We start from the raw sequence: 27576 nt of genomic DNA, 5'->3' as shown, positions 1-27576 counted from the left end.
TAGGGCGAAAACGTCACCATATAAAATTTGAAAAGGATGAACATTGATATGATGACTTTAGTGTTTATTAAGTAGACTTTGTGAAATAAAAAAAATATATATTAGGTAAGCAGACTTTAGTGTTTTGCTGAAATATCAGTTAAAAAATATATTAGGTAAGTATGTCCATCAACACCAGAAATAGGCTTCACACATTGTACCTATATTGGGAATCGAAGCCGGGTCTTCGGTGTGACGAGCGAACGCTTTAACCACTAGGCTACGACAAAGAATATCGGGAACTCAGTGTGTATTCAAACCGTAAAATGAGTTAGTGAGTTTGGCGCCACGCTGAACAGAGTTCCCAGCGAGGCGAAATGCACCTGATCTTAGACGTTTATGACTTGAAACTTAAAAAATACAGGGAAGCTGCATGCCCAAGGTACCTAACTTCGCAGGGGTACATGTGTCACCTCAGACAACAGACTACCCGTGCCACTCTTCAAAGCGAATCGTTATGCATGCGTATACACGCCATTAATATGGAGCTGATTGTACACGTTACATATGCTGAACATAATTTATTTAACAGAACATTGATACAATTCGTTAAAGGATGTGTTCTTAATCTGGGGATGATTATGAAAGTTTATTGACCCAACACAACACATTTTAGCTTTACTTCATTAAGTTAATTATAGAATTCTGAAAGTTACTTTTTAGCTGCAACTCATCACAAATGTTTGGGGTTTTTTTGTTATTGTTGGTGTTTATTTATTTATTTTTTTAATTTTTATACGTTTTTTGTAGGGGAGGTGGGGGGTAAAATGGCTGTTTACTCACTGGTTTGAAACATAGTTATTCTGTCCCAGACATGTCATATATATTCTTTATTTGAAAAGCCCTGTCCTCCACTACAAGGATATGTGAAATATATACTGCGTCACGGTACGAGGAGCTTTCCACACTAATGGCAATGACTGCCCTTTGTTCTTTGTTCATGCCATTCCTGGCAAAGGGAGATGGGCGTCAGATTAACTAATTTGTTAAACATGTAACAAAGAAAAGTTCAACCTTAATGGTTCATGCTGTTACTATTCTCCGCAGCGAAAATAAGTATTATGATCACGTCACGTATCTCAAAAGTTGCTTGATATCTGAAACATGTTAAATACTCTAGCAGGGTCATAGGGTCATGTAGTGGATCATTAGTTCGGACGTCGACTCCCAGGCCACGATATTGCCGGAATATTGCTGAAAGCGGTCTTAAAACTAAACTCATTCATTCCGCAGTTACCGCAACAAAGTGTCTCATCTGGTCAAAGTATTTTCGATTAATCACAGAGATCATGGATACCATATTCATAAAGTCTGATTTTCGCTAACTCCGGCAAACAGTAAACAGGTATTCAATTACTCTTTATTGCATTCAAGAACACTACGAACAGAGGAAAATATTAAGTTATTAACTTTTTATAAGTCATGGCAAGCACGAAAACGCTGTCATGCAATAAATCCTCAACTGTGCCACAATAAAAACAAATGACAGTACTGAGACCCACAGATACGTAGGGTGGTGAACTTGGTCGTGAAAAATATGATAAGCCCTAAGTTACGGAAACAGTGAATATCGACAGCATGGCATCCTCTACTTTATTGTCATCAGCGCGTGTAGTACATTAAATGTTGGTGTTGTTACAGACAGCTTTGTACACGGGGCCGTACTGTTGAGGGACGAACTGGCACCGACAGGTCACACCCCCATCCGTGTACATCTCCCCTTCCTTGATCACCTTGTCACCATGACGACAGTTTAAACCTGGAAATTGAAGAGGTTCTGTATGCGCTTTAAATCTGCACTTAGTAAGGTCTTCTGCTCTCCTGAAATCAATAGGAATTATACTACACAAGACAGAAGCTGCAGCAAACATAATGGTTTTCACTGAATGAACAAATTTGGTTTCTCACATATCTATCGTTGCGGTGGGGTAGTTCAGTGGTCAGCATGTTCGCAGTGGATTCAATAAAATTCCCATGTGTAGAAGCCCATTTCTGGTGTCCCCTGCTGTGAAGTTGCTGAACATGTGCTGAAATGCGGCATGTCACACAATCACTCAAAACCCACCCACCCACCCACTCACTCGCTCGCTCGCTCGTACATGGACACGTGGGTACCCCGTGGGTATCCCGTGGTATCATCATTTATAAAAGGGACGGGAAAGCTGGAAGAGGTCAATGGCAAGAACTGCGCCTACTCCACCATCCTCTGCAGCTACAGGTCTCCCCTTTCGGTAAATCAACACCAACCCTTGGACCAATGGTTCGAATCGAATCGCCCTCACTCACTCAACCAAATTCATTAACTCGTGTTCCGTTTTAATAACGAAGAACCGGAATTGATCTTCAGTAACCCATGGGGCGAATAACGGGATCGGGTGGTTGTTTTCTTTAGGAGTTTAAGAGTCCATAAAATCAATAATTTTATCATTACATCTCCCCATCGGTTCCTAATGGCATAGATCGATGCTCATGTTGTTGATCACTGTATTGTCTGGTCCAGATTCGAGTATTTACAGACCGCCGCCATATAGCTGTGATATTGCAGTGGAAAACTAAACTGCCTCACTAATATCACAAATCTTACCATCTGGGCACTCCCGACAGCACTGGGAAGACAGGTAGGCTGGGTTGACACAATGTGTCGGAGCACAGGTGATGTAGACACAGTTGACAGACCGACCTTCAGCACACACACAAGGCTGACACGTGCTCTTCATAAACTTCTCCCCGAGGGCGAAGGCCTTGCTACCATAGTAACAAGTAGTATCGGGGTCGAGGGTCGTCAATGGAGACCCGAGAGAGGTTGCTATAATCCCACAACAAGCTACCCACGCTGCTCTATGCATGATTCCAATGGCGTCTGTAGTTTACTGCAATCTTGTGTTGCAATGCTCCAGATAGATAACAATTTGAAGTATTAAACGGTTTTCGTTCTAAATGACATACATCAGAATAAAAAGTCCTACTTAAGCGATGAATTCCCAACAATAAGAGACCGGGCCTGGATTTTCTAAGCACTCTAAGCGCTAAGATTGTCGTAAGTGTCATGCATAAACATTAACTTACGATGTTAAGTGCTGAGAGTTTAGAAAATCTAGACCCTGGGCAAATTTGCACAAGCGATCTTAGCTCTACGATTATTCTAAGCCTATGCTGGAGAATGCGAGTTACAGTCATTGTAGCGCTAAGATTGCTTTGTGCAAGTGTGGTCAGGTCCACGTTTCACAAAGCGATTGTTGCGACTGTCCTAAGTCTATGCAATTAAGAGTTCGTTAAGGTGAGATCACTTTTTGCAGCCAGTCCCACTACTTAAAGCTCTAGAGCTGTTTAAACTCTGGGACATACCGATGATATATAATACTAAGAGTTGCAGAAAATTATAGACGCAGCACATAACTCATCTCACTGCACATCTCACGGCACAAGAAGACCAGCAGTTTCGTGAAGATCACTGTTCACCCTGGATTGTCAGCCTTGGTCTGCTTTGGACATTGACACTTTTGCAACTAGTCAAATAGTGACACCACCATCCCTACTGCTACGACCAGTGCTACTATAGTGCCGTTCAATCGGTACACCCACTATTATGCATTTGACCCTTAAAGGGTTTGTATTAATTGGTTAATTTTGGAAAACACTTGTAAAAGATACATTTCTTTGTGATTGTTTGGGACGGTCGGGTAGCCTAGTGGTTAGAGCGTCCGCTCGTCACGTTGACGACCCGGGTGAGATTCACCACATACGTACAATGTAAGAAGCCCATTTCCGGCTTCCCCCTTCCTGATGTTGCTGGAATATTGCTTTAAACCAACCTTCATTTATTGATTTTATAAGGTGTTCTTTGAAAGGATGATTTACAGTTATCTAATATCAACAACTTGGAATTAACACGTGACAAGGCCCACGGTGACTAGGAACATAATACACATCGACTTCATATTTTAGTTTGTTGTAGTCAGTCGAGCTGTACTTTAGATGTGGGTGTTGTTACAGACAGCTCGGTATCTCAGGTTGTTCTGCTGGAAGACGAACTGGCACCGACAGGTCACCCCCCCGTCCGTGTACACCCCCCCCCCCCCCCCCCCGGATCACCTTGTTCCCATGTTGACAGTTTAGACCTAGAACAAACGTCATTCTCTCTGTTAATTTGAGGTATATTTCCTCAAGTTGAGATTTTGAGAACAGGGTTGACTTTGTTTCTGAACGTGATTATATGGACGTTAGAGGAAAACATCACAATCGCAACACTCCCATTCTGATATCTCTTCGTTGGCTGCCTGCTGGAGAGGATCCTTACATCTGCTTATTAGTCTAATCATGGCATGGTACGTGAGTATCTTCAAGAACTCCTCTCGCTCCATAAACCAACAAGAACTCTGCGTTCATCACCCTCGTCTATCCTGGTCTGTGTACCGGGGGGAACAACAAATCATTTGGACACAAGTCCTGCCAGAACATTACATCGGTCAAATGGACCCTTGAAATCTTTCAGTCTCATCTCAAAACCTTTCTCTGGAATAAGTTCTGTATCAATGGACTTCTGTAATACTTCAGTACATAACAAAATAAATATTATGACAAGCCACTGGGATAGAATTAATGTACAATTCTCGTTTACTTGCATGTGCATAAGGTCACGCAATGGAATGGTTATGTGGCCCAGCGGTTGAAGCGTTCGCTCATTACGACGTAAGCGTACAATGTGTGAAGACTCTTTCTGGTGTCCCCGCATTGTGTCAGCCCTGAAACATTGTTATAGGCGGCGTGACCATACTCACTCACTCACTCCCGGAAGTTCGTCAAGGGGAGGAACATTGCTAAAGACAACACTCTCTTGTTCTAATCATTAATCAACTCAATCGCTTGCAAATCAATACATACCATCCGGGCACTCCAGACAGCAAGTGGATGAGAGATGGGTTGGGTTGACACAATATGTCGATGTAAATACAGTTGACAGACGGGCCGTACGTCTCTTCTGCACATACGCAAGACTGGCACTCGTTTTTCAGGAACGTCTCACCGATGGCGAAGAACTTGTTGCCGTACTCGCAGCTATTCCTACTGTCAGGGTTCGTCAATGGAGACCCGATGCAGGTTGCGATAATTCCCAACCAAGCTGCCCACCTTAAATTTGCTATCTGCATTCCGTCCATGTTTAGGTTTCTATACGTTTGTGTAGTAATGGTCCACATAGATGATAATACATACGTATTGTGCGGTGGGGCAATGGCATTATCTTCGCTGGCCAGTGCATGAGTGCATGAGACATGTGCCACTTGTTGCTGTTTGTGTTTGAAAGCTGATGGGATCTGTGTCCACGTTGAATAACGGGTGCAACATGTCACTTTATGTGTTACATAGCACATCAAACATGTCTCCGTATGTGTTATATAGCAGGTGCAACCTATCAGTTTATGTGTTACATATGTATTGGTGCCATCTGGTATTGTGTGTTAAACATCAGATGCAACCTGTTACCGTGTGTGTTAAACATAGGGTGCAGCCTTTTATCGTACATTTTAAATTGGTACATCATGTACCATTAACGCGTTAAACATCAGGTGCAACACATTACCGTATGTTTTAAATTAGCAGGTGCATCATGTCTGTTAACGCTTTAATATCAGGCGCAACCTGTTATCGTATGTTTTAAATTAGCATGTACACCACGTTACTTGGTGTGTTAAACGACAGGTGCAACCTGTTATCGTATGTTTTAAAATAGCAGGTACATCGTGTCACTTAAAGTATTAAACATCAGGTGCAAACTTATGATCTTATGATTCAAATTAGCACGTACATCATGTTACTAAGTGTTAAACAGCAGGTGCAAATTGTTACTGTAAATCTTGAAGTAGCCAGACCTACTTCCCCGTGTACCTGTACGTGCTGAAGGTACGAGGTGCACCCAGCAACTACAGGCTATAACTAGATATGCTAAAATAGCGGGTATATATACTTGATGTAATGACACAACTTTCAGTTGATTCTTTCCTGGTACGTTGTGCAGGGAAATGAAACACATATCTCTGTTGCAATGTTTTAGATATAATAGACTTTATTCTGCTGCTACATGCAAATAGCATCCACCGATGTTGGTGGGTACGTTTTGACATCCGGACATTTGCAGGTCTGCCCACCAATCACGGTCTCTTTCCCGGCCGGAATAACCTGGTTACCATGACGACAATTAGGACCTGTTGAAAAAACACATATTTTTTGTTTGCTGTCCGGAATATGCATTTTGATCAAATCACAAATTCTATACATAAGTGGGACGTAACATCAGGATGCATTACTTGCCTTGACATTTCAATTCAGGTTGTCAGTTATCGCACGTACCGCGTGGGAAAGACATGTCTGTTCATCTCTATACATCAATTTAATCCTTTTAAACTCAAAATTATTTGTTTTTTCACAAACACAAAGTACACATTTAGGAACGGCTGACTTGAAAAGCTACAACAGTGGTAAGTATTCAGCAGAAAATATATGTACACTATGTACTTGCTCTAAGGGAGATCACTCTGAAAAAGTCGAACTGTAGAAAGAGAACCGATTGGCTACCTTGTGAAAGACTTCCGTATAGGCTTACCGTTTCACTTGTGGAAGATGTACAATGTGTGTTAATTACATGTCACGACCAAACACGATATAACGATACAGTTTGAGCATAAAATTACTAACTTTAAATTCCCAAAAGTGATGTTTGGTTTCTGTGTACCCAGTGTTTTGGAGCATGACCTTTGATAATCTGCCACATGTCTAAACACCAATACCGTCACATGAAACGTTCACAACAAATGTAACGTGATGATAATAACAGTGTGGGTGGTTCTGACAGGGCAGATATCTTTTCAGCGTTAAATTAACATATTACAACCAAAACTCTATTTCGGTATACAAATTCAAAGGCATATATTTGTATAGTTTCAGAAACCATAACATTCTCATTGTTTCAGAAGTGCCTACGAAACACCACGATAAGAACTTGAACATTGGAAAGTGCAATCGACGTTTTGCAATCAAAGGGGACTGGGTTTGTAAATTTCTTTATTGTGGTTAACACGACGTTTTCGGGGTGTATGCTTCCTCCTTCATCTTACTCAGCATACACTCGTGTTATTCAAAGAAGCTGGTATCCATAAATGCAGTTTTTCTTATGTATTCCACTTCCGAATGCTCTTCAAAGATTTAGTCCTGTTTGCGTCATCTATGGTAAGGTATAATGACAAAATGCTGATTTTAAACTGACGGGCTAAAAAGAGCAGCGATACCAAGTTGATATCACTGATACTACAAAACGACAAACCACCATAGTGAAAAAGGACGATGGATCTTAAAAACAGGTTTATGGGAAACGTACACTCAGTCACTTCATTGGATTAGCAGTAATAACAAGTACACTGAGTCATCATATAATGAAGGAGTGAAGTCATAATAATCAAACTACATTTCGGGATCGTTTCTTTAGTCCGTTAGTTTATCTTAGCTCCAACAAACATTTAACGGGAATAAGTGCTCCTGTGATGAATTATAGCAACGAGGCATTTATGAAATATAGGAGTTCTTGACATTTGATCAAGAGTCTAGGCGTGATAAGGTAGCCGAGTGGTTAAAGCGTTTGCTCGTCACACCAAAGCACATTTTCGATTCCCCACATGGGTGCAATGTGTGTAGGCCATTTCCCCCACCGTGATGTTGCTGGAATATTGCTAAAAGCGGCGTAAACCACCCTCAGTCACTTTATTCATTTATTTGTTTGTTTGTGTGCACTCAGCATTCTAGAGCTATGACGGTCTGTATTAAATGTTCTATGGATTAGACCAGACGATCCGGTGATTGAAATCATGGTAATCAATTGGGATTCCATATCTTGCACCAACCGAGTTAGCGGGCCTGACCACCCAATCACTAGTCGTTTCAAGCATGTCAGCAAAACAGTACTTCACCATCACAGTCAACTCACCATTTGGACAAACAGTACAACATTCTCCGGCCTCTCGGAAAGCGTCCACGCATGCGCTGTCCTGACACATGATAGCGACGCACGAGATGCCCATATTGCCGTCACACACGCAGGGCTCACATTCGTTCTTCATAAAATGCTGCCCTACGTGGAAGACTTGCGTGCCGTACTGACAGCCCTGAACGGGTGACCCCTCAGTTCGAACCGCATTCAGAAAAAGGCCAAGCAAGACGGCACCGAGCCACATATTTAGACTGCACTCACGCTGTCTGTTGTCAGGTGTACAAGATTGCTCTTCACTGATGAGAATCAACAAGCACTTCGTAATACTGTTGTAAGTTGTTGTATCAGATAGAGGTCTGATTTTTGTACTGTTCCACTTTTGATAAGGAAATCTTATCTTTTCACGGTAAAGAAACGGTGATATCATTATGCGTTGAGTGTATATGTACATACATAGGCTTGAGTGAGTGAGTTTAGTTTTACGCCGCACTCAGCAATATTCCAGCTATATGGCGGCGGTCTGTAAATAATCGAGTCTGGACCAGACAATCCAGTGATCAACAACATGAGCATCGATCTGAGCAATTGGGAACCGATGACATGTGTCAACCAAGTCAGCGAGCCTGACCACCCGATCCCGTTAGTCGCCTCTTACGACAAGCTGAGTTGCCTTTTATGGCAAGCATGGGTTGCTGAAGGCCTATTCTACCCCGGGACCTTCACGGGTCTGGCAAGCATGGGTTGCTGAAGGCCTATTCTACCCCGGGACCTTCTCGGGTGTACATAGCCTAGAGAGATATGATTATCATAGAGTTGAATGTTGTGCTAAGATAATCGCAAGATCCTGTGCATTGAATACAAACTATATATAATCGATTGCTTTTAGTTATAAAGTGATGAACACATTTTCATGTGTCCGTTTCAGCATTTTTGCCTAAATATTTGTAATTACATATCCTACTTTCTAGATCATATATGTGGATGTAAAAGAAGGCATATTTCAGATTTCACTATGTGTAGTACAAGTAAAAACAATGACATGAATTCTCAGTTTGGTGCCCACAAGAACTGACCCGGTTTTCTGATAGATATCTTTGAAATTTGTCCCAGTTGAAACCACTTCATCCTAGTTTCATTCGGCTGTGAGTTACTTGACAGTTTCTACTACCATAATATACTTCAAAGCAAATATAACATTTATTTTGTCCCTTTATAATCGGATAGAGGCGTGCAATTCATATCCTTGAGAGGCCGTGATTTCCAAAGTCCGATTGTGTCAGGGATGAGTGTATGTTTTACACATGTGATAGAAGTACTAAAGACATGCTCTACATATTTATACTTGTTAGAAGAATAAATAAACTCTTGCTAAATTCCCTTTGTTTCTTTCATATGGACCATTCCATATGCAGAGGTACTGAGGGTTCATATGTAAGGGTAAATAACCCTGCCATGTGTGTACTTCAAAGGTCTGACTAATGGCACGTATGACCAGGGATAATCTACAACAGGAAGAAAGAAGAAGAAATAATATTTTATTATAGTGTCACACACTTTATAAAAGTGTCCGGCCAACCTTGGCCCCTGAGACACTAAATACATATAGCACACGATGTATACAACAGTGATATGTTAAAAGGTTGATACCGTAAAATATCACAAAAGAGAAAGGTGCATAAAACACATTGCGGTCATTTGCAGTGGCGCATTTGTGGGAGTTCCTCAATGAAAAAATGGATTTTATGTGGTATTCGTTAGGCAGTGTGAAAATGAATTTATCAACTGAAGATAAGACATTGAAGGATCTATCACTCGTGGCTTGTTTAATAATATCTGATATTATTATAGAAACTACATTCACCAAGAAAAGAAAATGTCATCCACGACAAAAATACAACTACAAAATTTGCATGTGCGATTTTCTAATGTGGTTATGGGTCGTGTAAAACGTCCAACTTCCACTGCCAGTAGCAATGATCCGCATCGGAACTTGCTGAGGATACTTCTATGTGAGCGATTAAGAATAGCTTTTAAATGACATTCAACAGAAAGGGTGTCTTTGAATATGCGATAAGTACGTAATTTGTTGCCATGGGGAAGATTGCGATCATTCCACAAGCCAGCAAGCCAGTCACTGTGGTCCTTCAGCATAAGCCAGTCTTTAACACATAAATATTCATAATTCAACGGGGATTGGTCACTTGCTTGCTTTCTCTACCATTTGTACTAATTAGCGTGTGCCTCGCCATACATCATAGCACAGTGACATGGTTCATTCCCAGCGCAACTTCAGCTGTGTTTAACAGAATATACGACCAAATGTTATGGATGTCAACTTCTTCTTTATTGTTTTCACAACGTTTCTGGGCTATTCCTTGTCCCTTCGTCAGGTGGATGTTTAACAGAACTTCATTCAGTTTATTGTGTCAGAATTTTACAATGAATGGATGAATGAATAAATGAATTATAGCAAGAATTGTATGTGAATGGATAAATGAAATACAGAAAAGAACAAAAGAAAGAAATACACATGCCAATGAATGAAAGAATAAATGATACACCACGGCAGTCCCTCCCCTAACATGTTAAAAAAATGCAAAACTGTCGATAGACCCAGTTGTAGATTATCCCTGCTAGAACACACGTGTTTTTCAAGAATCTACTGTGAGACATTTTTCACATTAGTAATTACTATGGATATCTGATTGCATGTAGGGAATAGCATGGACACAGAGTGTTAACTGACTCTGTCAGACACTCCTGAAACACAGAAAGTGTAAAACTATCACAAAGCTTTGTAAACACCTTTCCAGTTTGGGCAAATTATAAGATCAACAAGAGAGAATGACGTTTTAGAACCATAACACTCAAGCATCACAAGCGTCAGTGGCGGATCTCTCTCTCTCTCTTCTCTCTCTCTCTCGTCAGACCTAGTATAGTTCTGAAATATAATAACGGTAAATAGATAAATAGATAGCCCTCCTCGTAAAAATGTAATATGCTTCCTATCAAAAGTTTAGACTCACTTAAAGCACTCACAACAATCTTTTCAACGTTACGCATTTGTTTTACATCAGTCCATGTGTAAATAGTACCTTTAAACAGTAGGTTATATTTTGCATAATGTAGTTAAGAACAGTTGCCTGAAGTAAGTGACTTTATTGACTCTAGTGAGTCTATTTTACATGACATGGGAAATACATGGCGTTTTATTTACGATAATTTTAAGCACATGAGAATTCAGCGAAGCGCCCCATAAATATCTTTCGAGACAGTAACCCGTTGAAGCGTGTCTACAATGCCTTGGTCACGTGAGTTCGCAACGTGCATTCATACGGACACGATGTTAACCAGTTTATTACGCCATATTTGTATAAATCGGTATTTTTACAAGATGATTAGATAACAAGGACTCGGTAAAACACCCGATTAAGCACGGTGTCATATGCTCCATCAAAACATTTCTATATATTTTCCGTCTTTTTTTTCCCGTTCGTCTTTTGTCAAAAACCCGGAAGACGTGTCGGACAGGCGCAGTGGCTTCTGCTTGGGTTTAGCAGACATCTCAGTCCGAATAATCACGAAGTTGGCCAATAAGTGCCATATTTATGTCTTTACTCGCGTAGAAGCGAGATGTTTAAAAATTTGAAGAATAAGATTGAGCAAAGGGTAGCTCAGTTACCTCTGAGGAATGCCGTGACGGGAACGTCGAAGGTAAATAACGCCTGAACACACACAGGGACAGCTAAGCCGGCCTGGCAAGAGAAGGCGGAAGTGTCAGCTGTTGCTCTGACCCGTTGTATGGGATGTGATATATTTGAGTGAAAGCCTCGCAGTGTTACGTTATGATTTGTAGTGATGCATGTCCCAGGCAAATTTGCACCTATAACAATGTTTCAGTCGTATCAAAACAAGAACATGCCTGCATCCGGCACTGTCCGGCCATGTTGATGATCATATTCCGATCTGTCATCATCATGATAATCGCCTCTGTATGGAAATACCACCATCCTCACATGCTGTCCGTCTTTTTAGTTATATGGGGAAAATATATTTCGACTTTCCCGTGCACTGTCATGTAGTTTCATGGGTTGAAAGGTTCCATCGCCCAATGTCCGATACAAGTCGTTTTTCATTTCGAGCAATCAAATAATTATGTCTTACTGGTTAGTGGGATACTAGGTAATTTCTGGTCTAGATTATATACTGTGTCAAAAAAGGAACTTCACATTCTGTCTTCGGGGCACAAAAAAAGAACAAGAGATGGTTACAATTGTTATTATTTCATTGCTGAGATCTGTGTGATGTACTCCATACACTGACAGTGCCACAATTAGTTCCATTAGGCTGCACCACCGTTCCAAAACATGGGTAAACAGAATGTCAAGTCACAAGAATGAAAATTCAAAATTTCTTAGTTCAGTATTGTGTATGGCCGCCCCGCACATTCAACACTGTCTCCTCATCAACTGCCTGATGCTTGTGAACACGTGGTTGGGGATTCTGTGCCATTGCTGTTGCAAGGCAGCGCCAAGTTCCTGCAAATTCTGAGGTTGGTTCCTAAGACCATGAAGCATTCTACCAAATGCATCCCAAACATGCTCTATTGGATTATGGTCAGGGGACCTCGATGGCCAGTCCATGCCATTGATTCCAGTGTTTTGTCAGAAATTTTGTGTCGGCATCGCAGTATGTGACTGAGCATTATCATGCTGGATCTGTAGACCTGGGCCATGAAAGGAACGAGTTCAGGGGTGAGCACCTGGTCGCAGTAAGCAGCAGCCGTGAGGTTTCCACGGATGACCAGAAGTTGGGAGCGGTTGTTACCACAGAAAGCACCCATGCCACTTCAGTCCCTGAATCTGTCTACTTCCTGTACACAACATTGGGCATGCCGTTTCACAACATCATCTCCAGACTCTATGCCTGCCATCCGTGAATCTGAGGGTAAACATGGATTCATTGTTAAAGACGATTCGATTCCAGTCTCTCTGGGTCCATCGGAGATGATGTTGGGCCTTCAGCAGACGTTGACGTTAATGAAACAGCGTCAATATTGGCCCAAGATATGGACGTAGAGAATGGAGATTGGCAGCCTGCAACCGATTTCGTATGGTCTGTGAGGACAATCGACCTCTAAACATCTCAGCCCAGGTTTGTGCAGCTGGCAGAAATTTGTCATGTAGGTGACGTAGGATAATTTAACAATCCTCTGCTAGTGACGTCACACGTGGACAATCCGAACTTCGGCAATCAGATGTGATGCCAGTTTGTTGAAGATGACCTCTCAAGTCATACATAATACGATGACTGTTTCCCATTGCTTTTGCGATGTCAATAACTGATCTTCCTACTTGCAACATGCCAATTGCACATTCATGTTGCACATTTGACAATCGTGGCATTTAAATTACCATTAGAACTGTGGTTTAAAAGTGTGGGTTTTTTTCAATTCTTGAGACCAATGCAAACACATGCAAATGAAGAAACCTTCGATGCGAAGATCACGTGATCGACTGCACGTGCAAAACCTGATTTGGCACTAAACATTTGCACGACGAATGGATGGGTTTGAGTGGGTTTTGCTAACGTTTTTCTTGAGTCGAAAGATAGGGATCCCTTTTCGGATACATAGATGTATCATCAGAGACAAATTATTCATTATTTTTAAAAATTACATTTTGTGAAGTTTCGTTTTTGACTCTGTATAGAATACTGGACACCATCTGCCATCTTTGAAAGCAATGAGTTAGGGCTAGGATTAGGTTTAGGGTTACGGTTTGGTTTAGGGTTAAGGTGAGGTTTGGGTTAGTGTAAGGGTGACGTGGCACTAGGTATTCTGTAGCTGTACCAATTTCTACTTACAATTTATAACCGTAAGTAGACTTAGATTCCATTTCATATCTGCTCACAATGTAGCTATTAAATTTCACAATGATAATAAAGTTCAGATATATCTTTCTTTGCTATTTATCACTTCTGAGTAAATAGTCCACTAAACATTAACATCAAATACAATGTTGATTTATTCTTTCATAGTTACAACATGATGATTATGTCATAAGTGGAAAAATAGTCATGACCACAGTTAATGAGTGTTCGTTTAACAGGTCATATGAGACGGAAGTGTGAAAAATGAAAACAAACCATTGCGCAATTGGATATAGTAGGATCTGACCCTTAATAAGGATCTTAAAACCCTTCCCCAATCTCAGCCCTAACCATACGAACCAGAAAGGGGGCCTTAATCTAATCCTAAATCCCAAACTTATGGATTGGAAAGGATGCCATACCATAACCCTAGGAATCTTCAAGTTAACGGGTTGTTTGACTCTAAAAATGCCTCAGCTCCTAAGAAAAGAAAACGCTACAGTGAGCCGTAAGGTGCACTCTAGTTTCTATCTGTCCTAAGTGTTATCACTCACCGTGTGTTATCACAGCTGAGCTAGAAAGCAGGGTGCTGATGTACAAAACAACCTTAAAGCAAAACAACTGTCAGTAGTCAGTGTTAAATACGGGAGTTACTAGCACCATATAAACCTAAAGTGTGCTTTCATCATCTCTTGTTTTCCCAGAATAACCGCATTTTTGGTTTTTGTTTTGGAGGGGCAGGTTTTACTTTTTGCTAGAAAGACCTCTTCCCAGGTTTTACTTTTCATTAATAAAACCGCTTCCCAGGTTTTACTTTTCCTAACTTTATATGAACATCAACATTCAAAAGATACTGAAGTGTTTGAAATCAATTGAAAATTATCGTACAAGATTAAGTTCACAATACAAACGTTTTCCGGGATTGGAACTGCAAATCTTACATCCATTACTGTGAAAAATTAAAAATATCCATTTGAAAATATTGTACAGTGTTCAGTGTAGAATGGGCGTGTTCATGTTTCCTTACAGTCTGCTCCTTTAATGACAGTGAATCCACAGAACCTCATACTCTTGTGGGATTACCAAAATTATATAATACAGTGATTGGGAAAGACAGGGTCCATGGGACATATCGCACATTAGAATAAAAAATGGCCCGTTAAAATTTTGAAGTTTACTACTTATACAGGGGCAGTGGCCTATTCTAAATTCAGAAAATGGTTAAATATCCTGAAAGAGTTCTCAATCCCAGTCCCTGTAATATATGCACATATGCCCATGATAATAAGTTATCTTGGTTAAGACATGTGACATAAATATGTACACATTCTACTCTGTGAGTCAATGATATGTCCAGTACTTGCAGGTGAGACAACTGACAGTGGTTTGTGTTCTTTGTCATTTTCAGAGGTGAACCCGAAATTGATATGTTGAACAAATTGGTTTATCACCTTAGCAAAAGATTGGGTGTGTATGATATAATTCAGTCCTATTCTAGAGACACAAATTACCTTAAATTTTGTATGTAAACACAAGTATAAATGTTTGTAGATTCTACTAGCCCTTAATTATGTTATAACTATTCACAGGAGCAAAACTACTCATACCAGCTGGTAGGGCTGTGTGTTGGCATATAAGTATTGCAATATATTGAGACTCTGTGACTCGTATTCCGATACATATTGCAATGTATTACCGTCTCAGCATTTCACAGTGAATAACATTAATTGTACATGCAGAGTATATTTTTCTTCATACTAAAGCCCAAAAAATAAATATTACGAGTGTGATAACAGAAATCTAGAATTTAAATTTGATTTTGAAGGATTGTGTTTTCCTTTTATAGACTGTATTGTATGTACAGTGTACAGTTTTGTCAGTGAAATACATTGGAAAACTTAATTGTGAATCATAGCCCGTGGAGATTATAACTTCAGCTATAGAGATAATCACAAAACTTCACATATTTTTATTACCCAATATACTAGTTTTGAGAAAAGACAATGCAAGACATTTGAAAGGAGTATTCCGATATACTGTTATTCCGTCGCCATTATAGCGGTAATATCATGGTACCTGCTAGCAGGCTGGTGCAAGGTTCTTTCCATGCTATTACCATTTTCTGGTTTTTGTACATGTTTTAAGTTGCATTATAAATTTTGTTATTGATTTTGTTGGACAATTTTAGAATACAAACATTATACATCAGCAAGGCCATAACAACCTGAACTTGCAGTACCGTATTAAATATATTCCTCAACACACATGATCATAAAACTCGGTGTGCGAGAGTGTCATTTTTATTATCGCAGCAGGATAGACAATATATTAATTCATGTGAAATTAAGTCTTGTCTCAGAGAGTTTAGAAGCAAAATGTTAAAATTTGAAGTGGCTTGAATATATGTTTTACATTTGTTTGTCAAAGTTCACAAAAATGCATTAGGAAAATGTCTACTTTTGGCATATTTTCTGTTTTGATATTTGTAAAACCATTTGTTAACATTTTTATTAGGACAGTGGTCAGTGCATGGCAACAGATATTTTTATACCAGATTGCAAAACCATTTTAAGGTCATAAGGACTGTCTGGAAACTTAATGTAGCTTACACTGAAGCCAGCAGTATCTTATTCCTAACTCATTGTTGGACTCTGTTAAGCTGCATTTATGTGCATTTATGACTCAAATTTCAAAATGATAAGCCATCACCTTCTGGCTCCTTTGTAGTTGCATGTTCTGTTTTGTGTACTTCTGTCATTACAAACTTAAATTTTATTCATGTCTGAAGTTCATTTCTTGTTAAAATATTGCTAAAACTAGTAAAGCAGTGTGAAAGAAAAAACTCACTCACTCACTCTTGAGGTCCCTCTGTGGATATTGACTAGTCCTCAGCACAATTTACTTGTCACAGGCCAGTGGAGAAGCATGAGTATAAATTTTTAATAATAACCAGTAAGGATGTTACGATTCACTTGTGTATTTCGTGAATCGCACAGTATACATGAATTAATTCAATTCATTATTAATGATCACTATTATTGAAAACTCATTTATGTTTCATGAGGTGTGTTTTGACTTGAAATTCAGTGTTATTGGCTAAAACTAAAGATAAGCAAACTGAGATGTACCAAGGTCTGGGAGGATAATACCCAAAACGCTAATATATAGAATTAGACAGAAATCACTGAGGTCACAGGGTATATAAATTACATCAGAGTTTCATACACTGCAAAAATGTGTGTTCACAAATGTAGAGAATAGTTGCTGAAAAATATTCAGTGTCCATAGGGTTGCAGAACATTATTCTTTGTGCCGAAAACACATCTGTGACTTTGCCAAGGGTTTGGTTGTTTCCTCAGAGCAGTTGTCTGCATGTTTATCCACCTCTCAGTATAATCAGTGATGCATTCCAGCATTTAAAGAAATAATGAAAACATACATTTCTCAACATTGTTACTGTATAGGAACCTCATATTGCCAGCTTGGACCCTTAAAACTGATAATTGGTGGCCTGTGGGTCTACGTATATTCCAACTTGGTCAAAGCTTGAAATTATTGTTTTTTGGTTCTGTAGATAAGCTTGACTAATACTTCTTATCCAGTATTCATTTGTGTTACCCAGTATTCATGAGTATACTCAGTATCACATGCACCACTTGATGGAATCATTGCAGCACTACAGCTTAGTGAAACTAGGCTAGAGACAACTTGCATAAAGCAATCTTAGCACAACTACGATCGTAGCTCCCACACACTGCCTTAGTATTACAATAATAATAACGCTAAGATTGCCTTTTGTAAATGGACCCTGTGCAGTCCTACCACCTAACCAAACTGGGCCTTGGTCTACTTACTCCAACAAATCTTTAGGATACGATAATCGTAACACCCATTCACAAACATTGTGTTAAAATAGTAGTAGCGGAAAGATCACCTTGTGCAAATGAACCCTGTACAGTCCTACCACCTAATCAAACTTTGCCTGGGTCCACTTGTATCTTAGAGTTACGATAATCATAACTCCCCCAAACTAGCAAGTGTTATAACAGTAGTATCACTGAAATCGCATTGTGGCAAAGAATCCTGTTCATCATGTAGACCCACTATTTTATGACAGTAACTCTATCTCAGTCATGGCTGTCTACAGCATGGATGGTCGTCGTAACTCGCACACACTATTTTTGACTAACGTATTGTATGATAGTAGTATCACTAAGATCCCATTGTGGCAAAGGATCCTGTTCATCATGTAGACCCACTATTTTATGACAGTAACTCTATCTCAGTCATGGCTGTCTACAGCACAGATGGTCGTCGTAACTCGCACACACTATTTTTGACTAACATATTGTATGATAGTAGTATCACTAAGATCCCATTGTAGCAAAGAATCCTGTTCATCATGTAGACCCACTATTTTATGACAGTAACTCTATCTCAGTCATGGCTGTCTACAGCATGGATGGTCGTCGTAACTCGCACACACTAGTGACTAACGTATTGTATGATAGTAGTATCACTAAGATCCCATTGTGGCAAAGGATCCTGTTCATCATGTAGACCCACTATTTTATGACAGTAACTCTATCTCAGTCATGGCTGTCTACAGCACGGATGGTCATCGTAACTCGCACACACTAACGTATTGTATGATGGTAGTATCACTAAGATCGCATTGTGACAATGGACCCTGTGCATCATGTAGACCCACTATGGTATAACTGTAACTCTATCTTTGTGATAACAGTCCACAGCACAGATGGTGATCACATTGATTCAGATGATGTTCATGCACTGCATGGTGTCCACACGCTGGGGCCCACCATATATTCCTATATCAGTAATATTCATACCTCCAGCTACAATATGTACAGGTGGAAAAAACAGGTATATTATTACAATTATACTAAGTTGATTATGACAAGTTTAGTTGTCATGGTTGTATGTATGTGGTATGCTGCTGATGTCGAGATATTTTCTGCTTGTGTTGATGGTATTATAATGGTCACTCTCGTATGCCTGTAGTGTTGATGATATGTCTGTTGAACTTCATATTTTTCAGACATTGTGATTCTTGCTTTCAGAGTCGTTTATTTACATGCTGATAGAATATTGTCAAAAACATTGCTGCTTCCAGTATTAAGAACATACCATGGAGATATTTCTACTAGTGTTGATGGTGTTGTGATTGTGATGTCTCAGCTGTGTGTAGGTCAGGTGTTCGAGGTAGTTGGTGATATTTCTGCTAAGATTGTCTTTCAATCACTTGATTGTCTGGTCCAGACTCGGTCATTTAATGATTTACAGGCTGACGGGACATTTCTGAAATTTTACTGCTTGGTTTCATTCATTAGCTATTGTTTGGCACATTGTTGACACCCGAGATATTTCTACATCTGTTGATGAGGTTGTAATGGTGACGTCATAGTACCCTTACCTATATGTAGGTGTTTGTGGTGTAACTCTGGTGATATACCTGTTCGAGGTTAATATTTTACCCCACTGAGGATAACTTGGTCAAACTTGGTTGTCTTAGTGCCCGAACTGTGTATGACTCAGTGCATACTTCAGCCATGGATCAGCATTGATATGGGTTTGTTTGTTTGCATGTGATGATGATCCAAATGTGCGATGCATAGTTCTTACTTTGAGTCACTTGATTGTTCGGTCCAGACTGTTTTATTTACAAGCTGTCAGAATATTTTTGGGAAATTGCTGACTGCAGCATTTTGTTGATTGTTTAGATTATTTTGTTACATTACTTTGGCTCGCAAGCAATCATAAATCATCGGTTTCAATTTCCACTTAACCCCAGACCCGTGAAGATTCAGGGTAGAATAGGTTTTCAGCAACCCATACAGCAACCCAAAAGGTGACTATGCTTGTTGTAAGAGGCAGCTTAGGGATAGGTGGGGTCATGCTTACTGACTTCGGTTACACGTGTCGTCAGTTCCCAGTTCTGCAGATCAATGGTCATGCTATTGATCACTGGATTGTCTGGTCCAGACTCAGTTATTTGCAGGTTGCCACCATATAGCTGGAATATTGCTGAGTGTGGCATAAAACTAAACTCCCTCACTCACTCACTCCAATGTTTGTTTCAGACTGATGAGGAAGGCATTCCAGGAAAACCGTTGGCAGAAAGCACACCTCAGAAAGGCAACAGTCAGGGTAATGGTGGGACAGGGGATGGCCCTGCCCTGCTAGATCTGAGTGGACCAGATGGAGCTGTGGCATCCCCTACTGAGGGAGCTGTAACTACAGGGCAGTTGGTGGACATCCCTCTGGAGACCACCAACAATGACAGTCACTACGAGGTAGGAGAAGCAGTGTGACAAACATTCTCATGTGGCTATTCTCATGCGGCTATTCTCATGTGGCTATTCTCATGTGGCTATTCTCATGTGGCTATTCTCAAGTGGGTATTCTCTTGTGGGTATTCTCATGCAGCTATTCTCATGTGGGTATTCTCATGCAGCTATTCTCTTGTGGGTATTCTCATGTGGCTACTCTCATGTAGCTATCCCTTTTCTCTGTTTGAAGCAGTGACCAAGAAATTTGACACCCTGATGCATATTTTTGTAACAGGAGTACTATTTGAGTGAAACAGTCTCTTCTGCCAGACACAATAGATCCAGGAAGATCTGGATTGGAATTGTTTTTCTTAAACCTATTCTTATTTTAAGAGGCAGCTAACAGGATCTGCAGATTTTTTCACTAATGTGTAAATGGATTTTCATAGTCTGTCAGTGGATGGTCTGGTCCAGACTCGATTATTTATGGATCACTGTCACATATCTGGAATATTGATGAGTTATCAATAATTGGACAGTTATTAAAATGTAAATCACTGTTATATATGACTATGTGCTGTCAAAAATTACCAGTCAGAGATGTATTGTTTATGCTAGATAACATAGTGTGTATTGTAGGGTACTAATTGTTTCATGACATTAAAGTGAACCCAAGGGAAATGTGGGTGATAAGGTAGCATAGTGGTTAGGGCGTTGGCTTGTCATGTCAAAGACATCCCTCCCCAGGGAATTTCAATAATAATACCCGATAAAACTAATGTTTCCATGATTTCCAGACTGCCTCAGACTTGGGTTCCGTCCAGGGCGATGACACCCCGAGAGTCCCAAGGTCAAGGACATCGTCCATCAGCTCCGTTGCCAGTGATAGCTCCTTTTTCACTAATGTCAGCTTCTCACATCAGCACTACATTCCTTCAGACATTGAGAGCGAGATCGAGGAGACGTCTGTCAACCTGGATGCCATCAGCAAGGAGGAACTGTATACTTACGTCAAGAAATACGAGAGACGGGTGATCAAATACAAGACAAAGTACATGGAGGTTAGTTATGATGATGTTAGTGGTTGCGTTATGGTAATCAATCGGGCTGTAATGATGAGTCAGCCCATTGATGGATTGCAGTTATTAAGTTTCCGATACCAATTAATGTGGATTCATGGATAATAGTATGCTTGATACTTTAGTAACGTTCATGCAAATTACAGGGTGTTTTGGTGTATACTTCATCGAGCTTTTGTTTTGTTTACTTGATCTTAGTTTCAAATTTCTTGTCACTCATTAAAAAAAAGTGACTGAATCTTCTTCAACTTGGTTATATTTCATATAAACTATAAAATCATTAGGGAATTGACTTGAAATGAGGCAATTTTAGGAGAATAAGACCATTGCAATAGTTCTGCAGTAATTGGTCACAGTCTATCTTTATTGCAATAGATGTTTCCCCTCACTAGTCACCCCTAGTTGTTCTTGTTGATGTGAGCCTGAGCTTGATGCATTGATAATTTGATAAGTTGATCATGCATATACATATCCTGTGCATGTTTTAGGTTGACAATTACAGCTTGAACTTGACATGTTTTGAAGAACATTTTGCCTGCACCTGCTAATGTACTTCTGTTTAATGTTTGACTGATAAGAGAATGGAAGTGACTTTTGTTAGATTATGTTTGATGATAGGGTTTGTAATTGTTGTGGAAAGGTTTGTCTTGATTTGCAGCTGGTGTAAAAAATTGCTGTCTTGATCCACCATTGGTGTATACATCGTACCTTGATAAGTTGATGTATTAATGGCCACCTTGGTTAGGTGTATGTATGTAAATGTCCACAATGATCTGATGGATGATTTATAAATGTCTGCCTTTGTTTTAGCTGACTGCTGCTTACAAGGACTCCATGCAGGACAGAGAGAAAGTGAAGGTACCACAGCAGATTCAGCTAGTGTAGTAGAAACAGTAGCAGGAGCAGCAGCAGTAGTAGCAGAAGCTGTAGTTGTAATGTAGGAAATGTAGCGAAGGTTGATTTACACGCGCACACATCTTCATGTACATCTGGACATGAGTTTTGGCCCATAGTTGTGACAGGATCTGCCGATTACTAGTTCCAATCCCAAAATTGCAAGTCCATGTGTTTTTTGAGCCCAGGAAAAATTCTGTGAAATGTGCCTGTGGACTTTCTCGGCTCTGTTATCAAGATTACTGGAATGTTTGGGTTGTAGCAGGGCAATGCTTGTTGTAAGAGCAGGGGTCAGGTGTTTGATTGACTCTAGTGTTAATATTTGCACAGAAAACCCTGGCCCAGTCGCAAGACCGAGCGTTCCGGCGGATCTCGGAGCTGAAAGAGCAGATTCAGCTGGACCAGCTGGCCAAGCGGGACCTGGAGCAGAACTACAGACTCCTCCTAGAGGAGAAGGAGGAGTTTGTCAAGGTGCTTCAGATGCAGGTATGCATTACGTTGAGATAGACTTACATGACACGCACAGGTGTGCTCAACAGTGGCTGGAATTGGTTGAAATCTCACAATTGATGATTTGTTCATTAGTAGAGAGCAATCAAAAAAAAACTTGGATGACATCATTTTTCAGATTTGTCTGTTTAGGATGTTATTGCTGATAACTATTAAGAACAAAACTTGTGGTTCTCTGTTGTTGGGTATTTTTTTTTTTTTTTTTTTTTTGGCATTATTTGGAAACTGTGCAAATTGCATCTACGAATTTCACATCCAGTGTAAAATGATGCAACTTGGTACTTTAAGGTGATTACTGTTATATCATGAAGTTCAGAACATAAAGTTTCCAGTGCCTTCCTGAAATATTCAGTCATGGCTATATAGCAAGTGAAGTGAATTTTCTGTGAATTAAACACATTTTCAGGCCCTGACAACTTCGGAGATATGTTCTATCATCAAGTATTTCAAACACTTAAACAGTAGTTCCAAAATCGTATGACACCCGTGAAGGTCCCGGGGTAGAATAGGCCTTCAGCAACCCATGCTTGCCATAAAAGGTGACTATGCTTGTCGTAAGAGGCGACTAACGGGATCGGGTGGTCAGACTACCTGACTTGGTTGACACATGTCATCGGTTCCCAATTGCGCAGATCGATGCTCATGTTGTTGATCACTGGATTGTCTGGTCCAGACTCGATTATTTACAGACCGTCGCCATATGGCTGGAATATTGCTAAGTGCGACGTAAAACTAAACTCACTCACTCACTCACTCCCAAAATCGTATGTGTTCAGTTAGGAGAAATTATGATCAATTGCTTGGCCATTTCGTCACTGTGACCAGTCTTCTATTATTTCAGTGAATTGGAACACCACTAATTCTAAATGTCTATAAGGAATGTATGCTCAAATTTTCACACAGATATGATCAAACAGCACATGCAGGTCAATAATGCACATAATGTTTTGCTCAAACAAAACATGCAGTACTCTGAAATACATTCCTGAGTATACTACATGTAGGTACATTCAAACACAAGTAGACTCAGGCATGCTACCTTTGCTTAATCAAAAAATTTTGTGGTACATGAACGTTGTCAATAATTTCTCAATGTTTTGCAGGTGAAGCTGTTAAAAGAAGGCAAGGAGATCCCACCAGAACTGCAAGAGAAACTCTCCCCCAAGACAAGTGCAGCTGCTGTTCCCCCAAGTTCCCCTGACACGCCTGGGGGAACAGATGAAGTGGCCATCCTGAAGAGGAAGGTTAGTGGACGTAACCTTTAGTGACACAGTGAACAGTGAATGTCTGTGCCTCCTTTCACAAAGCATGTGGGTGATCGTAAGTCACCATATAACCTTAGTGCAGTGTTAACGAATGGGAATTAAGGTTAATCTTAGTAAAGGTTGCTTTGTGAATGGAGCCTCAGGTAGAATTGATCTTCAGCATCCCATCATTGCCATAAGATGCAAAGGCTCATGATTTTAATTTGTGGACTTTCTGGTTCAGACTTTATTCAACAGACCACTGTCAGTCACTGTAATAATCCAGAGATGTAGGGGTTAAACAGCAGTCAAAAGTGATTTAGTGTCTATAAATGAATTGTATGGGAATGCATTTTATTGATCAGATGATTTATGTAGCATGTCTAAATTATCTCTTTCGCTAGTCAAAATACCATCTTTTCTAGGCATCAGTCATTCTTTGTCAGTCTACCCATGAAGATCTGTGTTGGAATTGGTTTTCAGCAACCTATGCTTGTCACAAGAGGTGACTTATGCTTTAGGGTGATCAGATTCATTGACTTTCTTGACACGTCATTGTATCCCAATTGCATAGATTGGTGCTCATGCTGTTGATCACTGGATTGTCTTGTCCAGATGTTATTAATCTCAGTCCACTGCCTTATGACTGGCATATTGCTGAGTGTGGGGAATAACAACACCAAAACAAATATCTAACTTTCTCAGTCCAAATTGTCCTTGTAGATGAATCGCCTGGAAGGTTTGCTGACTCGGTGTAAGGAAACCATCAAGTCTGGCAAGGAGAAGAATCTGGTCCTAGCTACAGAGAAGGAAGAGCTTGAGAGGAAGATGGAGGACTTGCAGAAGGAAAATGAGAGAATCAAGGTTGGTGGAAGGTTGCTGAAACTGCAATTTTCAGAACTGCAATTCGTTCATGATATTAAGTATACTTAAAGGTCACATGCAACGTAAAACACAACTTTGCAGATTCTGGTACCTTTCGTTATGCACTTACCGAAACAAATCATAAAAAATGCCAATTCAACCTATAAAGTTGAAAAAAAACGCGATGAAAAAAAAGCCTGCAAAATCGGAGTTCAAACGTTTCACTAAATTCCCCCCAGCGCTGGGGGGAAAACTGGTTTCAACAGCTCTGCTGCGCTGCGTCCATAACACATGCGCAGTGAATAGGTTCGCGGAGCTTGAAACAGTATGCATGCCCAGCGTCTGAGGTCGTGAGCAGTAGTCTAATCTTGGTTGTGTACACAAATAAGTAAATAATCTACTCGGTACGTAAAACAACTTGTTGATTGTGGTAAGCAGTCTTTGTCACAGAGAAAGCTCAGTGTCTGGTTTATTCACACCTATATGTCTGTCTGCCTGTCTGCTAAAGACAACATGCAATACACAGCTTCAATTATTGACCACGTGCAATTTGAACTTTACACCTATCAGACTATACAACATAAAGAAAATAAGTTGATTTATGACTCGTGCACCCGCGTCTGCCACATTATGTAATTAGGCACGTGTGATACACACAACATGATTTTATGTCTGTGGGTTGCAAACAAACTACATTCATTTTTTTCGGATGACTGGAAACTGGTGCAAACACTTGTCAGTTTCAAGTCCTGCTTTGTACTTGGACGAATGACAGATTCCAGCCATGCAGCAGTTTACCATCTCTATTGACATGATTTTTTATTGGATTCAGAGGACATGCATTTTCCAAACCCAACATCTCTATATACATTCCTCATGGATAACAACTTCTTTTCGTGTATAACGTTTTGTTTGACAACAATATATGAATCCATACTGAAACGACGCATCAAGTACACAAAAAGTAGTTGTTATCCATAAAGAATCTTACTTTCTTGTGACTGGCTATACTTCTAAAATGCCTATCAAACAGATCATCTTTCTGTACACACAATGAAACCTCAGCATATTAGCAAATGAAACAGCCAATCGGAAGCTGTCGTTACACTTGAGTGCATATCCACCTGCTATGACTGGGTTCGGTCTCCCGAGGGCTTCGTTTCGGGGGAAGTAAGCACAAGTACAAGATATTGCACTTTTGAATCGCGATTGTACGCTTGTAATTTTGTTTATTTGTTTTTTTACAAGCAGCAATGTATATTATATGCCACGAATACGTGATAAATGTGTTTTAATTATGTTTGATTTTTTCGTTACATGTCACCTTTAAATGGAATCATGTGTAAGCAATAGATGAAAATCAAATTTAGTCTCTAACTATTCGCACTAGCAGTACATGGCAAAAGTGATTATCTTTCTTTTCGTTTTTCAAGGCAGTGATAGGAGCAAAGTGAGTAAGATTTTGTAACTTCAGTCAAAGTTTCTGTCTGCCCCAGTGACATATTGCCCCCTTCCAATAAAAAGTGTTAGAACCACACTTCGTGTTCCAAACAAGGGTCAACATCAAGGTTAGTCTCAAGTTCAGAGATATGTTGAAGGTCAAGGTCACTGTTATGTTCAATGGTTGGGGTTTCAACATTTCAAAAGTTTGTGAAGATCTCTTTCCCATTCCTTAGACTAGTGTTGGATCCATCACTTATGTGTCATAGCATGGGTCAAGGTCAGGTTCAAAGATAAGTATTAGAGATGGGTCAGGTCAGGTCACATATGGTACAAGGTATGAGAAATTATTGATGAATTGCTGTTCTGCTCAGACTGGCGGAGGAGCGGCCCCAGATGTGACGAAGCTTCAGAGTCAGATCAAGCAGGCTAGGGCACTGATTCAGCAGCTAGAAACAGACCGTGAGCTGGCCATTGCAGAGGTAAAGAAACAGGTGCACGAGGAGATGGAGAGGAAGGATGAGGAACTCAGGGAGGTCAAGGGTCAGGCACAGGTGTGGCAGGTGGAGAACACTGAGCTGAAGGAAAAGACTGAAAAGCTAGAGAAACAAGGTATGTTATCAGGGATGTATGGGGGACCTGAGGAAAGAAGTGTAGTTGTACTTTTTCACAAATCAGTTTCCATGGTGACTGCATGCCTTATGTATGTCTGTTGCAGAAATGGACTCTGTACTTACCTTAGAATTTGTCATAAAGAGTGTCTAGTCCACTCTTGACTATTTGTTGACTGATGTCTTATAGATCATATGTTCCCTAGAGCAGTGTTAACCTGCAAAACGGATGAACAAAAACAATAGTTACATGCTCCAGTTCAAGGAATTACCAAACTTTCCCCTTCACTGCAGTGCAAGAGCAGCTGGAGAAATCAAGGGAGATAATCCGGAGGTTGAAGGAAGAGAAGGCACAGCTGAAGACTGAAATGCAGGAGAGATTGGAAGTTGCTGAGCAGAGTCTGGAGGAAGAGAAGGAGACGCTTGTCCAGGAGCTGTCCCGTGGGAAGGCAGCCGCCATCTCACTCATGCAGGTACATCTCACACTGAGTCTCTTATTCTTAGGAGAGATGGTGGGATGGCCTGGTGGTTAAGTCTTAGCTCATCACACCGAAGACCCACGCCGAGACACATGCAGTTGCACATTAAAATTAGTCTTCTTTTAGAATTAGTCAAAACAGCCAGGATATTTATATTTATCGTTGTCATGTTTGTACATCTGTGAAAATTATTGACCTCAAATAGACATGTAATAGCCTTAGTGCTGAAAATGTTTTGTACAATGGCACTGTGAAACCGATAACGAACATGTTGTGT

The 27576-nt window shown here is 40.2% G+C and overlaps 1 protein-coding gene across 1 annotated transcript in view; it reads left to right on the top strand.

Annotated features, from left to right (window-relative positions):
* Positions 1-11516: 11516 nt before the first annotated feature.
* The window catches only part of LOC137256635 (golgin subfamily A member 4-like), a 56008-nt gene continuing 39948 nt past the window's right edge, over positions 11517-27576 (top strand). The window contains exons 1-9 of the mRNA XM_067794538.1: positions 11517-11728; positions 19990-20202; positions 20976-21239; positions 22068-22115; positions 22482-22637; positions 23765-23905; positions 24629-24769; positions 26584-26821; positions 27115-27293. Coding sequence (XP_067650639.1) covers positions 11648-11728; positions 19990-20202; positions 20976-21239; positions 22068-22115; positions 22482-22637; positions 23765-23905; positions 24629-24769; positions 26584-26821; positions 27115-27293 — 1461 coding nt within the window. The 5' untranslated portion in view covers positions 11517-11647. The remainder of the gene's footprint in view (positions 11729-19989; positions 20203-20975; positions 21240-22067; positions 22116-22481; positions 22638-23764; positions 23906-24628; positions 24770-26583; positions 26822-27114; positions 27294-27576) is intronic.

Source organism: Haliotis asinina, chromosome 11 (genome assembly GCF_037392515.1).
Source record: "Haliotis asinina isolate JCU_RB_2024 chromosome 11, JCU_Hal_asi_v2, whole genome shotgun sequence".
NCBI lineage: Eukaryota > Metazoa > Mollusca > Gastropoda > Lepetellida > Haliotidae > Haliotis > Haliotis asinina.
This window is presented reverse-complemented; position numbering and strand designations above follow the sequence as displayed.